At 37.4% G+C, this 16,246-nt stretch overlaps 1 protein-coding gene across 2 annotated transcripts in view; it reads left to right on the top strand.

Annotated features, from left to right (window-relative positions):
• rock1 (Rho-associated, coiled-coil containing protein kinase 1) overlaps positions 1-16,246 on the top strand; it is a 106,259-nt gene that overhangs the window by 33,024 nt on the left and 56,989 nt on the right. For both annotated transcript variants that reach the window (XM_067452156.1, XM_067452154.1), the window contains exons 2-3: positions 9,486-9,567; positions 15,822-15,922. In XM_067452156.1, the coding sequence (XP_067308257.1) occupies positions 9,486-9,567; positions 15,822-15,922 (183 nt within the window). The remainder of the gene's footprint in view (positions 1-9,485; positions 9,568-15,821; positions 15,923-16,246) is intronic.

The following is a 16,246-nucleotide window of genomic DNA, read 5'->3' as shown; positions in this document are numbered from 1 at the left end:
AGAGACGAGTGCGTCATCGCGTGTCACTCCCTGATAACAGAAAATGGGCAAAGAGGTGGGATGTGGGCGGAGCTTTGGTGAAGCAATGACTAAGACAGTGGATAAATGGCTATCCACCTGTCACTCAAAGTAACCACACCCTTAATTATGCAGAACTTTAAGGCTTTATATAAAGTAAACGAATGAGTTGTCACAGTTGTCATGAAGGGCAAAATTAGCCGTATAGACAAAAAACACAATTTGTACCAGGCTGTACATGTTTTTCATATTGGCTTCAAGAGAGCTTGCGGGAGTTTGCCGCTTGGTATATGCACAGACATATACACTCACCTAAAGGATTATTAGGAACACCTGTTCAATTTCTCATTAAAGGGGTACTTCAGCGCTGGGAAGATGAATCTGTATTTAAACTGGGTCATTAATGTAGTAGAAATGTGAAATTATTTTTTAATTTGGTGCTTTCTAGACTGAGAAAAGACAGAAAATGTATTTTTGTCTCATGGGGATGAAAGACTACAATTCCCAGAATGCTTCGCTGCCCTGTGTGGCCATTCACAAAGCCACCGCTACTGGATTACAGAGACTGAGTTCCTACAATTAAATACTGAACGTGTCTGTTCAATGTAACGATCGAGTTGCCGCGTGAGTTTCACAGCAGACTCAGATTACATTTAACGTCATAAATGAGTTGATGAGCTCTCGTGATGAGAGCTGAGGTAATCGCGACCACATTCACGGCATACATTCACAACGCGTTTTCAGTTCATGCCTTTGGAAGCTTAACTTTCATAGAAACTAATTTGAGAAGTTAAAACACTTACATTGCTTAGCATCCGTTTAAATTAATGCCTGTAGCTGAGCTGTGCTGTAAGTGTGATCTCCCATCCCCATGAACGAGTTGAAAACATGCGGAAATGGCTCCCTCTGCTGGCTGTAGTCTTTAGCCTCTGGGCAATCATTCCTCTCGTGACGCAAATATCGTCAATTTGCGTCACGAGAGGAATTTTTCCAGAAATAAAATGCATAAATTTCTCGTCTCAGGGGGGATATAAGAGGGGGGAGCACGATCATTTGAATATACTCCAGGGTTTCTACTGATACAAAGCCATATGTTAATCGCTGAACTAACCCTTTAATACAATTATCTAAAAAATACAATTATCTACCGCCCAAAAACATTTTTATTTAGATGAACAGAAACAAAGAAAGAAAACTAAATAAGGCAGCAGGGCTTCAGACAAAGATTAAATGGTCAAATTTTGCAACTTTTTTCCCCTCCTGGTGCAACAAAATTTTGTTTGAGATTGCACCGATACCACCAATACACTTTCACGTCTTCCTGAGCTTGAATGGACATATTCACACACAATGATGTCAAAAGGCCTGTCTTGTCTAGTATCATTGTAAACATAGTCGGTTATGTCTTAAGTGAATGTAAACATGTGAGCGATAAAATGCATGTGTAACAGTAAATTAGATCTTAACATATCTTAAACCGGCAATATTCCTGCTTTTGTCCGTTTTTGTTAGCCCTTTCGCATGTACAATCACACCGGTGTGATCAGTCTTTCCTGATCCCTGGAGCGTATAATCGCTCAGTGCATACTTCCATGTATTTCGGGAGAAGTGGATGAATTCATGTGTTTCAATGTAAATTCAATAGATCTGATTCTCTAAACTGTATTTATCTCAACTAATGCGATCGTTAAAAGGGTGTTTAAACAACACCTTAATCCACATGTACTGATTGGCTTCATCACTGTTATTGTGGCACAATATTTCTGCCGTCATATAAGCTGGATGCTGTGCATTGCGGGTGATGGAGTCGGTTCTCCCCCTTCCATGTAAAGTGCTTTGAGGACCCAGAAAAGCACTATATTAATGTAACAAATTATAATTTTAATTATTATTATTATTATAATAAACAGAACACATCCACTTGCCCATATTCGGCAATCAGAATATCAGATATTTCATGTTATAGGTAACAAATTTGTGAATATTTTTCCACTATACAGCACTATTGTGACTGCAGTGCTTCATGTGTCAATAGATGACATGTCACCATGGAAACAATAAAGTGATACATTCTAAATAATGGTCACCTTGAAAAAGTCTTGCTTGGGGATTCAGCCAGAATATTTTACATGTACATGTGAAAGGAATAATTAAACAAAAGTCAGAAAAAAATGCTCACTGTTCTTGACTAAATATATTATTTATTTAATACCTATTTATTTTGTTTCTTACTTTTTTGTGGTGGGGCCAGTGAAAAGTTTGGTAGGGCAAGTAAAAATTTGAACCACTGGCCCAAGCAGGCCAGTAGAAAAAAAAAACCTTAGGATTTAGCCCAGAATATTAATAATATTGCATGTGCTGCAGTCTGTAGAACTTGACGGTACCGGTGCCACGCCTCTCAAATCTCAGTCTGGAGCCCTGTAAGGCCCTCTTCTCTTTCTGACTGTGGTCTTGGCTGTTTTTTCCTCTACTTTGTTGGGAGCTTGTTTGGCCGCATTCTTAAAATAGCTCTCTGACGTGTACAGTCCTGCTGCGGAATGTGAATGTGGCCATCCAGAATTCTCTGTGGCAGGATGTTATGCAAAGTTTCATTGCTGAACGGAGAGATTTGTTATTACCACAGTTTGTAAAATGTTTAGACAATTCTTGATTTTTTTAAATTTTATTTAAAAAAAATTCTTCACTTTTTTCTGCCTGATTACATAGTGATTTTTTTGAAAAAATTTTTTACAAATAAAATAATTGTATTGAGGAGAAATAACAATAAAAGATCAAGCGGTGGATTCTTTGCGCTTTCACGTTTGATACATTAGTGCCCAAAAAAAAATGGAATCTGCATGTTGTGTTTTTATCAAAAGTTGTTTAACGGGGCACAGAATTGTTCATGGCATTATTTTAATGACAGCTGACAGAAAGAAGAGAATTGTAAACTATGGCTTTGTTAAAGAATAACAATACTAAAGCTATAGCTATAGAATGCCATAAAAGAGACCTTAATGTAGGGCTACACGAATAATCAAAATTAGGGTCGTAGCGATTATTTTAATTTTCGAGTAATGGGTCGATTCATTTGCCGGTTAATCGAGTAATCAAGTTTTTGTGGTGATTAAAAAAACAACAACAACAATTGGTCCCGTATACTGTGCGATTTTTCAAAATCCTTTGGGAATGTACCTTGTCAGACTGCACGAACATGATCCCTGATGTAAGCCATGTCACACTGTAAGATCTCAGTTGTCATTAATGTCAGACTGTACGATAGTCAAGATGCGCTAAAAACGGACGCATGCAAGAAAACTCATCTGGTGTTTTATATCACCAATGAATGACTCGTTCGGTGACAGTGAGCTGCATTACACGCGGCACTGAAATGGTGACTACAAAGAAATCTCTAGCTCTCGTTTTGGTCATAGTTTGTCTTGAAAAAACGAAATATTTGAAGGTTGTGATAGGAGAAATCACACTGCAGGATTCTGCGGCAAATCTTCAGACACTGGCAGAATTTCGTCTTAGGTAAAATTTGATCGCAGTGGTCATTAATCGTAGCCTGACGTGGTCATACTCAATTCTAGTCAGAATATGAGTCTGAAATGGCTCCATTGGGCTGTGATTATGAGGCGTGTTTCAAACGAACCAGGAAAGACATCAATTGGATAGACCAACAACCAATCAGAGCAACGAAGCGGCGCATTGTCAAATGTCAACAGAGCACAACTGCACTGTGTTGCCCATGGTGTTGCCAAGTCCGCTTTTTTTTTCTCGCGGGTTGTTTTCTATGTCCATGGGTTGAAGCAACTATTATGTGATGTATAGACCCATGAGTGTGAATTTTAGCAGGAAACCTTGCCAAAATAACACACATTTTACCACACAAACGCCATTTTTCCCCCGGAGAACCCTCCGAGAAGCTATTGTTTAGGGCTAGTAGTTGGCGGGTTTTGTTGTAAAAACTTGGCAATCCTCTCTGCACGTGCTCTGGTATCAGGCTGAAATACACCATCTTTGCCGGTGTTGTAAAAAAATAACATAATTTTATGATACACAGAGTACTTACCCAACATGATCATCATTTCTGAGCGAAATTGTGATGGTGAATGCATATAGAAACAAGCTCTTTGTTTAGGATTCAAACAAATATAATCCAAGCCCCTTTGATGACATGCATGATTACGTTATTGTTGATCATCTGTCCATCATCGTCTAAAGCCCACCCTGATGATTTCATTGGTTCGAACAGTTTCTGTTCGGGGATAATTACTCCTCTATGGAGCAATGCCAGACCGAACTGCCCAACCTAAAATTAGCCTACTCCTCCCATGTGATGTATAGGTTGTCGACCCTAGCTTAGGTTAAGAAATGTAATTTCGCCAAATAAGTTTTTTTTAAAAGCAAACTACTTCAGTGTAGTTAATATGTGGTGGTAACATCGCGCTTAAAACAAAGGATTTGAAGTTGTGACGATGGGGTGCGGGTGTAGGCTATGGTTTTTTTTAACAGCTGATTCGGTGACGTTAGAGCTGATCCGCATCTCTTGTTCATTTCAAGTTAGTCTGTCCAATATTTTGTGCTTCTTACAAAAGCCACAAAGCTTTCAGAAGACAGTAAAGGCTTATGTCATGCCTGAGCTGAAGCGGAAACATGAAACTTAAGTTGCACAACATAAATATAATGTTTAGGAATTATTGTTATTTATATTACTATTATTTTAGTTTATTAGTTGTAGGTTTAGTTTTAGATTGAACTATGTTTACCATTTTAAAGTAATTTGAAATAGATTTTTATATAATAATATAATATGGTAATTGTATACAATAAAATTGTTTAGTTTCACAGTTATTATGCAATTTCAGCAATAAAACTTATTTTTTCTAAAAAAGACAACAAATTAGATGTTCATTTTAATATACCTGTCTTATTTTCTCTTATTTTTAGCATTGCTCTTTAAAAAAGAAAAAAGTATTTTTTATCCGATTAATTGATCGATTAAGTGCTAGATTAATCGATAGCTGTAGCCCTACTCCAGGTTTATATATTTATTTAATGATTCACAGCCCTTGTGAATTCACAATAACACTGCAAAAAATGCTCTTCTTACTTAGCATTTTTGTCTTGTTTCTAGTCAAAATGTCTAAAAATTCTTACATTTAGGAAACATTTATTAAACATGTAAAAACGATTGCTTTTTGGGAAAAAATAACAAAAAATTAAGAGAGTTTTTGCTTAAAGCGATACTCCACCGCCTTATCATATTAAACTTATGCATACCTCTCTCGTCTCAATGCATACACTTAATCGCTCCGAAGCATGGCAAGATTTTGATAGCATTTAGCTTAGCCCACTAAGCCCAGTTCATTCATTAGGTACCAAACATAGATCAAGTTAGACGTGACCAAACACCTCCACGTTTCACCCTATTTAAATACTATTACACGAATAGCTGACCAACCAAAGAAAGTATGGTGACAAAAAATAAAATGTGGCGTTTTTTTAAGCGGGTTTAAAAGGAGAATATAATGTATGGCGGAATAGCACTTCTGAAAGTACTTCGACCCGGCCCAGTAAAAAGTCCCTCACACCTCCCCCTCCCTCTCTCATTTCCGTCAATAGGAGGAGAGGATTTTTCAGGCATGACTTTTTACTGCGCCAAGTCAAAGTACTCTCAGAAGTGTTATCCGGCCATGCATTATATTCTCCTTTTAATTCGTTTAGAAAAGCGCCACATTTTATTTTGTGTCACCATACTTGGTCGCTCTACTATTCGAAAAACTGTATTTAATAAGGGAAAACGTGGCGGTGTTTGGTCGCTTCTATTTTGATCTCTGTTTGGTACCATAGTGAACGAACTGGGCTTAGTGGGCTAAGCTAAATGCTATCAGATCGTCACTGCGTTAGAGCGATTAAGTGCACGCACTCAGACGAGCGAGGTATCAACTCGTCTTAGTTAAGGAAATAACATAGTTTAATATGAAAAAGCGGTGGAGTATCCCTTTAAAATAAGCAAAATAATCTGCCAATGGGCTAAGCAAAATAATCTTGTTTTCTATTTGAATTAAGATTATTTTGCTTACCCTATGGTCAGATTATTTTTTTTACCCTATGGGCAGATTATTTTGCTCACCCTATGGGCAGATTATTTTGCTTACCCTATGGGCAGATTATTTTGCTTATTTTAAGCAAAAACTCTTAATTTTTAGTTATTTTTTCCCAAAACAAGACAATTACTTTTGCTTGTCTAGTAAATAGACTCGTGTTTTAAGATTTTTTAGATGTTTGGACTAGAAACGAGACATTTTTTTGCAGTGAACACTATGATAAGTATAGTTTTTGAATGATTTTAATGAATCATGCAGCCTTAGAAAACGGTCTTATAATGCAGTTCATGGATTCTCATCTGTGGAATGCACCACCTCCGGTATTTTGCTGGTTACTCGACACAGGTAAATTGCAATTGAGGATTTTTTTTAAATTCAGGATTAGAATGTGCTCCTAAATTTTTGACTGTGCTCCTAATTTTTTATAATTAGGAGCGCAAGTGCTCCTTAAGAAAAAAGTTAGCGTAGAGCCCTGTTTAGGGTTAGTTGCATGTAATAATGCTTAATTAAGTGCTTGTAACATGTAACAGGGACATTGTACAATAAAGTCTTACCTTATTGAATATTATTAAGGAATAATACTAAACATTTTTATTTTACTGTAAAATATTACAATACTAATAAAATAAATTGTGAATAAAAGCCAAAATTAAATCTGTTCATCATATAAAGTGATCAATCATATGGATTACTAAGAACATAAGAAAGTGGTAGTTGCTTGGACTGTCAGTGGAGCAACAGAAATCTCTCAGATTTCATTAAAATATCTTCATTTGTGTTTTGAAGATGAAGGATGAAAGGCTTATGAGCTTGAAATAATACAAGGGTGAGTAATTGATGACAGTTTTATTCATATTTGGATGAACAAACCCTTTTACTAGTTTCTCTTGCATCTTGTTCTTCTCCTGGAACCAGGAATGGAAGCACGGTTGAACGCCATCAAATTAATTAAATATTATAATGGATAACCATTATTTTAATTTGTAATATTTCATAATGTTACAGTTGTTAATGTATATTTGCTGAGTATGCTTTACTTTGGGCTAGTAGTGTACTTTGAATACCTTAGGTACATACTGTATATAATTTATACATTCCCACCAGGTGTTCATGGTTTAGAAAATTGCAGACTGATCTAACCAGGTTAGCAGTGGCATAAGTGACATCAACAGGATTAATCTTAATCTAGTGTAATCCTCGATGTCTAAGACACCCGTGACTAGTTCAAGCATGCCGTGTGGTCTCTCAAAACCTCAATCTTCAGTTTCCTCATTTAATAGGGAGTAGGACATGACATTCTTTTGTGTGAAGTTTTGCACAAAGTTGATCACATAAAATGTACTTTTGTTGGCATCCCTGTGACGTATCTAGAGCAGGGGTCAAGTCTAACTTAAACCTGAAAACAAACAAAGGATTTTGACAAATGTAAAGCAAATTCTATGAAATATTTAAGGTCCTGCACTATTTCTGTTAGCCATTATGAAAAATTAAAATATGTTTATGTGTATTTATACAAATGGGGAGAGGTTGTGGCACAGTGATGAACTCAGAAATAGGGCTGCAACTAATGATTATTTTGATTAGTTAGTTGATTAGTTTGATTAGCAATTAGTTAGCCCATATTATTTTGATTAAAGGGGGGGTGAAACACTCAGTTTCAGTCAATCTCATGTCAATCTTGAGTACCTATAGAGTAGTATTGTATCCTTCATATCTCCGAAAAGTCTTTAGTTTTATCATATTTATAAAAGAAATATAGGCTGTACCGAGTCTTTCCGGAAAAAACCGAGCGCCTGGAGGCGTATCGTGTGGGCAGAGCTAAAGAATGACGATCGCAAACAAAGCGGTGACGTCCTCAAGCGTGGAGAAACCCATCGCTATCTCAGCTAATACAGATAATGATCCACAATCAAATCTGAGGCTGAAATAAATTGAACAGTAGAAACGGCAACTTCAGGACGTCCGTCTCTGTGGTATGTACTGTATTTAGGGGCCTGTCAACAATTCTGTGTCTTTACAAGCAGTTTATGAGGACATGATTCGGTTTCATGGACTATTGTATGTGACTAGACCTTAGAAGTAGCAAGCAAAACGGTTTTGCACGTCAGAGTCAGAATAGTGTAACGTTATACAGAACAACAATGGAGTAACCGTTAGCGCATTTGAATGACGAAGCACGCGATCGTGTCTTTTACTGATGTTAACTCACGCGACGAGCCAATAGCAGAGACATTTGAAGCAGATTTACTCACCGGCTGCTTCCAAAGCAGGACCGAACCTTTATCACTAGGACCGCTCTGTCAAAAACACACTTCTTTGGTATGATTTGTTGAAGTCCTGTGACAGCAGTGACCGTGGAAATCCACTTTGAGACCCGACTGAAGTGATGCTTTGAAGCTTCCCATAATTTCTGCGTTCAAATCGGTTCAAATGCAGCGCTGCCTTCCCGGAATGCTGTGCTGAAGCGTTGAAGTCGCTCGACGTCACCCATAGGAATAAAGTGGAGCGCTGCGCGAGAGCAGTGTTTACGGCGTGCATATCCTCTCTCTCGCTCTAGTGACGCGCGCGCGCACCCTACCGGGAGAAGAGCCCGTACGACCCATACAAGGACCTTCCGTTTTATTAACGTCAAGTGGACCCATACTCGAAAAAACTCGCCGAAACTTGTGAGAAACCGGAAGGAGTATTTTCGACACAGAAATACTCCATCAAACGTCCAACATTAGTTTTTGAAACTTTGTCTATGTTTAGGATGGGAATCCAAGTCTTTAACAGTGTAAAAAGCTCAGTATGCATGAAACAGCATTTCACCCCCCCTTTAAGGATAAAAAGCCCTTTTTTATTGTGTTCCACATCCACATCCTGCCCAATGCTGTCCTCCAAACAAACGTATCAGCTGAGCGCCATGAAAACATACATAGTGAATACATCTACTTTTTTTTGGTTCCATAAATTTACATTCACAATTGATCACACATCTGTTTTTTGTTTTTTTTGTCGTTGGTATGAAGTATGAAGATGGATGTAAAAGAAAGGAATTAATTTTTTTCATAATTTGAGGCTGTAAGCCTGCAACATAAACTTGCACCTGCTGTTGTGTTTCTAAACAGCAGGTTAAACAACCTGTTTGTGCAGATGGTTACTTTTATTGACTATTATGATTATTTGTTGATATATAGGTTTAATGTCTTGAGAGTTAGAATCTTAGCTTTAATATTTGTAGTTGCTGTGCATCGAAGACGATGAATTTCGAGACTAGTTTTAGCATATTTACAATGCGCTGTTCCAACAGACTGAAGGCACCTACGCTAGATCAGAGAGGAAACAAAATTCACATTCCACTGAAAGTAATATCTGTTTTTTGCTTTATTTCAGGACAGTTTGGATGCTCTGGTTTACGACCTTGATTTTCCGGCCCTGAGGAAAAACAAAAGCATCGATAACTTCTTGAATAGATGTAAGTATTTTGTCTGGGGCTTGTTCAAAAACTTTTGAGGCTGCTTTACTGCATTGTTTTTGGGTCACTACTTTCAGTCAGACACTATTTTGTCTGTCCATGTATTCCCTCAACAAAAGATCTTCGTGGACTGCATGGTGGTCACCCACATGTCATTTTCTCTCTCTCTCTCTCTCTCTCTCTCTCTCTCTCTCTCTCTCTCTCTCTCTCTCTCTCTCTCTCTCTCTCTCTCTCTCTCTCTCTCTCTCTCTCTCTCTCTCTCTCTCTCTCTCTCTCTCTCTCTCTCTCTCTCTCTCTCTCTCTCTCTCTCTCTCTCTCTCTCTCTCTCTCTCTCTCTCTCTCTCTCTCTCTCTCTCTCTCTCTCTCAGTTACATTAGAGGATAACATTGTGTGATTGTGATTTTTCACACAATATAGTTTTTACTACCCCGAGTAGTAAACTTGGGCTTGTAATGGTAATATCAGTTGGGCTACGTACATGAACAGCATCACATATTGTGCTATTACTCTTATAGAGACCTGGGAGATTATAAAACAAACTAAATTTACCATAGACTTATCTGGGATCTAGAATGTCATAAAGACTCGGGTGGGTTCTTTGGACATGGGCCAGTAACCAACCACCCGGAACAACCAAGCAAATACAATAGATCCTTTTTACATTTCCAACGCAGAATTAAACTATAGAAGGCTTAAATGAGGAAATGGGAGACCATAGCAAATATAACGTTTACATTTCCATTTGCTCCAAAAAAAAAACAAAACGAAATGTCATTGCATTTTAACCACTTGTCTATTTCACCATTGTATATAGTATACAGTTAAACCAAAATGTATTCAGACACCTTCAACATTTTCTCACATTATCACAGTTGATTTGCTATAGTTTAGAAAACGGTACTAAAATATGACAAGCTCAGAGTTAAACTGTATCAGAACAAATTCATCTTGAAAATTTTAGATAACTTTGAAAGAAAGGGATGGAAGGGATTACAATCAACCAATCATCTGTCAGCTGTTAAATTTAAGTACACAATTTGATTTTTAGGTCAACCAATTACCAAGCAGTTCTTAATTTTGTTCAGGCTGTTCTGTAAAAGGTCGCATTAGCAATAAAAGAAAAAACACTTAAGCAGAACATGGTCAGGTCAAAGTAGGGCTGCACGATATTGGAAAAAAATTTACATTGCGATATTTCCCCCCCCCCAACGATATATATTGCGATATTGAGAGCCATCAATCCAGGTTAAAGTCAATAATTACCATTCCATGATATTAATAATTTCAGTAATAAGCAAGCTTCATTATAAGTGACAAAAAAAAAATGTTGGAAAGTTTGTGTAAACATGAAACTAAACCTCCAGTAGGTGGCAGCAGGTGACCGTCTTAATGAGTGAGTCACTGAGTCGTTCATTCAGACGATTCATTCAAACGCTGAATCGTTCACGCTTGTTGTTATGAGTGAGACGTGTTACGGGTCTGCTGTGAACGATTTTAACTGCTGAAATAGAACAAAACCACTAAATATTGCATCTTAAATGTAAGTGACATTAAGTGAATGTTAATTAGTTGTTTATGGAGCTGTCATATGAAATCAGTGTCATTTACAGTCGTGATGGTATTCAGGAAAACGCTCTAGTGTTGTAATTTCTCCTCGAGAGGCTGCACGAGCGTCAACAGCACGACCTTGTTATCGTCAGTTCATTATATATTATTATCCACTATCGATCACCACTTACACTAAATTAATGCACAAACATTCTTGCATTTTTGTGATTCCCTAGTTATTTTTTGTTTTAATCCGGCTTTTGTCAGTCAGGCAAGTAAAATTCTTTCACTTGTCCCTTCAAAACATCCACGTCCCGGACAAGCGTTAATGTCGAGCCCTGCTTTGTTTTCGTCGTAAAGACCTTTGTGGTGCCGTTTTAAGTGATCAGACAAATTGGTGGTGTTTTCTTGTTTTGTGGCCACAAGACACTCCATGCAAAGTACCTCTTTTTGTTCAACATCCTCCTTTATGTAGCCGAAATAGTCCCAAAAAAATGATTTCTGGTACGAACCTTTTTTCCCCCTCTTCGGATCCTCTTCGTCACGGATTTTAGCAGTGAATGTTTGGCCGTGAGCGGTGAGCAGCGGCACAGCGAACCAATCAATCTGCAGGCACGCGGAACGTGCATGTCACTCCAGCAAAACACTCGTGTTTACTGTGTGCTACCGCTCTCTTAATACCCCATGGGCTACTACCCTTCACATCGCATGTTCCAGCGATGTGACTATCGCACACGCGCACATCGCGATGTCGATGTTAAAACAGAATATCGTTCACCCATAGGTCAAAGTGTCTGAATAATTTTGGTCCCACATTTTAATACATTTTACTGGTAGTCCACCATATGAAGAATTTGTGGGTGTAATATGTCACAGTTAAAAAGTAATAAAATAGTAAAAAATTATAGTATATCTGGTGTCTGAATCATTTTTGGTTTGACAGTATGTAACAACAAGATAGCCAAAACCTTGCCCTAAAATCACCTGATTTTTAGTTTATCAGTCGCACAGTCTTTATTATATGTATTAGGGGAGGGCGATATAGCCTCAAAATGATATCAAGATATTTCAATAATATTTTTGACGATAAATTTTTTTTGACAATATTTATGACGATATACAAAAAATATATAGTAGGCAGCAGCATTTACAGCTAGTATATCTAGTAGGCATTAGGTTTTTTTTAGGGCAAACTTTTTCCAGTGAGCTACTGTCATTGATGACTGAATACTTAATTCGAAGTGTAATGTCATAAGGTAGCAGCAGCAACAAATTAAAGCAAAGTAAAAAAGTTGCCTTGATACAAATTGGGAGTGTTTTCACTGGAAATCTTAAGTAAATGTATAATATAACTCCTTACCATTTTAGTTTAACAATAACTAAAGTAATTTATGCCATGGTCTGTCTGAATATTCGATTCTAATTGGCTGGAAGGTGTACAATAATATCGTTTAATGTACAGGTAGTTCCAAGTCAGTGCAATCACCGTTATACACACACACACACACACACACACACACACACACACACACACACACACACACACACACACACCAAAAAAAGAGTGCTGCGCATTCATGTCAGTTTTACTCTTTAGGTAAAGTATTGTGCTGCAAACAGCAACAGCTTCTGGTTTGTCAGTTGTCAAGAGCTGACCGCTTCCTTTTTATGTAGTCATCGGAGGCTGACATGCTGCTCTTACTCACAGGTGTTGTTGTGCACGCTAGGGAACGTAAATGTGCCATACGGTACCACGTTGCTATATCATTGATACTTTTTACCAACTACAAATTTATACTGATGTTATGGTAGACAGTATGATAGGCACACCCCTAATATAATTATTTCGTTACTTTTCAAGTTTCAGAGCCTGAATGTGGCGCTGTTCTGCGTTCGACAGGCTCACGCAAAATTTCACAATCAATGAATAGCGCACATTTATTACTGTGTGGCTGTCACAGTCTATACATCTTGGAAGTATGACCAAAATAAGAATTTTCGCTGGAAAATGTCATCTGAACAAGTAAATGATAAGTTTAATTATTCCAGTTGCTGTGAGAAAAGGCTATAAATGATCTACAACCTGCAGCATCCTCACTACCTGCAGCATAGCCCACTAGCCGAACTAGTTTATGTACAATCACGTCATTTAAAAACCGTGTAACGTGATATGCCCTCAGCTCTCATGTCTAAAGTTCAGATTGATCTCTTCATTGCGATGCAAGTGCTTTCATGGAGCAGGAAGACTTTCAGCTTGTAATTTTCACTCTGTTCCTCACATATGGGGAAAAATGGTTTACTGTATTGTATTTTATCTCAAAATGATGGATGTCATTTTAAAAATGTGGAAATGATCTGAAATAAGTTAATATAATCTCTTATTTACATGATGTAAACAGAAAGCTGCTTGGTTATTTTAATGTATATAATTGCTGCTGTGATAACGGGCCATTTCAAATGTTTATGTGCTTTCCTTCTCTTTTGAGCTTTGATGAAATATTATTCTTGTAAATACTTTACAGCATTTTGGTTTACAAGTGTTTGTTAGATCTTCAAAATGCATTCATATTAAGGTGAAACGCAACTGTACAGTGCTCCACAGTGGACAAACAGGATATAAACAGTGAATTTTAAAGTGATCTCTTCTTGTAAACTCAGAGATGTGGATTTCAGACAGCAATTAAATTACCACATGACCTTGGTGTTTGTCTAAAAAAAGTAGGTCGTTTGGCTGGGATTTTTACGCAGGTGGTGGGAGAAAAACACTGACATTCTGGATTCGGGTGGCAATAAAATCACTGACTAGCCCCTGTAAATTATGAAAATACCTTACGACCCCACGAGAAACAATTATCGTCCCAATAGGGCTTTTGTTTGAAATAAATTCATACTTTTATTTAGAAAGGATGTGTTCAATTCATAAAAAGAGAGTAAAGATTTCTTTTTTTTTTGAGTCATTTTTATTTTGAGTAAATGCTGTCCTTTTAAACTGTTTATTTATCAATAAATCCATTTTTTTTTTAAATCACAGGTTCCAAAAAAATATTAAGCAACTGTTTACAACATTGATATCATCAAATCGGTATATTCTAATTATTTCTCAAGAATAATTTGACACTGACTGGATTAATGAATGATGCTGAAAGTAATCTTTGATGACTGAAATAAATTATATTTGAAAGTATATAAAAATAGGGCCCTCAGTGGTAGCCTGGCTCTGCCCTCCTACGTACTTCCGCTCAATTTTCATTTTCCTTTAGTACTACGTCTAGGACTGCGGTGTTTTCTTAGGATTTCTCCAAACAAATTTTTACCGGTCGAATCAGCGAACAGAGGGAGTGGGTAAAAATGATGACGTTGATGTCATGCGCTAGTTTGAGATGTAGTTCAGTAATGGTGGCAGAGAACGATGCGAACGAAACCATTCATTCCGTTGTTGCACCGCTGCAGAATATCCAGAAGCCGGAGCAATAACAATCTTTGCTGGATTGGTGGCCATGAAGTTGTGGCCCTCCTCCCCAACAGGGGGATTTCGGGACAAGTTTGATTTTCCAGCTCGCTCCGTTAGTGATGAAGGAGTTGCTGTATTCGGACGGTAACTGTTTCTCGTGGGGTCGGAAGGTATTGCCATCATTTAAGTTACAGGGACTGGTCAGCTATTTTATTGCCGTCCGTCTCTCAACACCCATGTAAAAATCCCCGGCCGAGTTACCTACTGCTTTTGACAAACGCAAGATTGTGTGGTGATGTAGCTGTCTAAGAATATATCACTTCAAAATTCACTGTTTATAATCATTTTTGACCACTGCAGAGCACCATATGGTTGCTTTGCTGTTATTTGGATGCATTTCTAGACTTGTATTTCTTTAAAATGCTGGCAAGTATATTAAAATATTCCATCACCGCTCAAACAAATTAAAATAAAAACACTTAAACATTTGAATTGGTCTGTTATTCATAGCAGCATTTATTATAATACCAAGCATATGACATTTTATTTATAGCATACAATCATGATACAGACCACATTAGCAACGCGTTCCCGATCACCCTCCACCGTGGCATGATTAAATCACAATCCGAATGCATGAGTTTAAGGTTTTATTCTATGATTTTATTTTCACATTTATGTTGTCGGATTTGTGTGAAACAGGCAAAGGGCGCATGACATGCATCACAACCAAACGTCCAGAGTGGCTCAGGGCAGATACAGTAGTTTTAAACCCTTGTCTATGAAGAGTGGCCAGACTCTATGTACAAATGAAATGTACAAGAGTCTGGTAAGACCAGGCTACCTCTGTGGTTAAAATCTGGACTCTTCCTAGAGCATTAAATAGGTCTTTTGTTCATCTTTGGAGTTTGGAATACAAATTAAGATCTTCTTTTATTAAATCTGAGAGCTTTTTGTTGCCCTCCGTTGACCGCTACACAACTCCCTCTTGCAATCCCAGAAAGGTAGTAAAGACACCATTAAAGTAATTAATCTAACTCCAGTGGTTTAACACCAGTTTTATGAAAAAAAAATAGTTTGAGCAAAAAAAGACAATCACTTTATTAACAGTAACACAATATTTACATTTGCATTTAATCATTTAGCAGACACTTTTATCCAAAGTGACTTACAAAAATATTTGTTCCCAATGTGCTTCATAAAATTGCTTCTTGCAGCTCTGGATGATATTGTGCTTATGTGTTTATGGTTCTAGATAAGGACACAATCAGCAAAATCCGGGAGCTTCGTATGAAAGCAGAGGACTATGAAGTGGTAAAGGTCATAGGAAGAGGGGCGTTTGGAGAAGTACAGCTGGTAAGTGTAGTACATGTTGTCGTCTTTTATTCTGATGTCACTGCCATTTTTGGTTGGTTTTAATGCTGTCATATACTGTATACCATTACCTAGAATTACATTTATTTTTTCCCAGTACCTTATTTAACATTTGCCTAGTAACTGTACTTAGGGTTTAAATAAAAATATTACTTTTTAACATACTACATTTGTCCTGAGCAGTATTGCCTATATGTATTTTTCAAGTACCACCTTACAGGATGCATATCTAAAACTGTGACACTGTTCACCATGAAGAGTAAATGAGGAGTGTGTTAAGACGGGACCCCTATTAATACCACTACC

Source organism: Pseudorasbora parva, chromosome 9 (genome assembly GCF_024679245.1).
Source record: "Pseudorasbora parva isolate DD20220531a chromosome 9, ASM2467924v1, whole genome shotgun sequence".
Lineage (NCBI taxonomy): Eukaryota > Metazoa > Chordata > Actinopteri > Cypriniformes > Gobionidae > Pseudorasbora > Pseudorasbora parva.
Note: the sequence above shows the minus strand (reverse complement) of the source record. Positions and strands in the feature narration are given on the sequence as shown.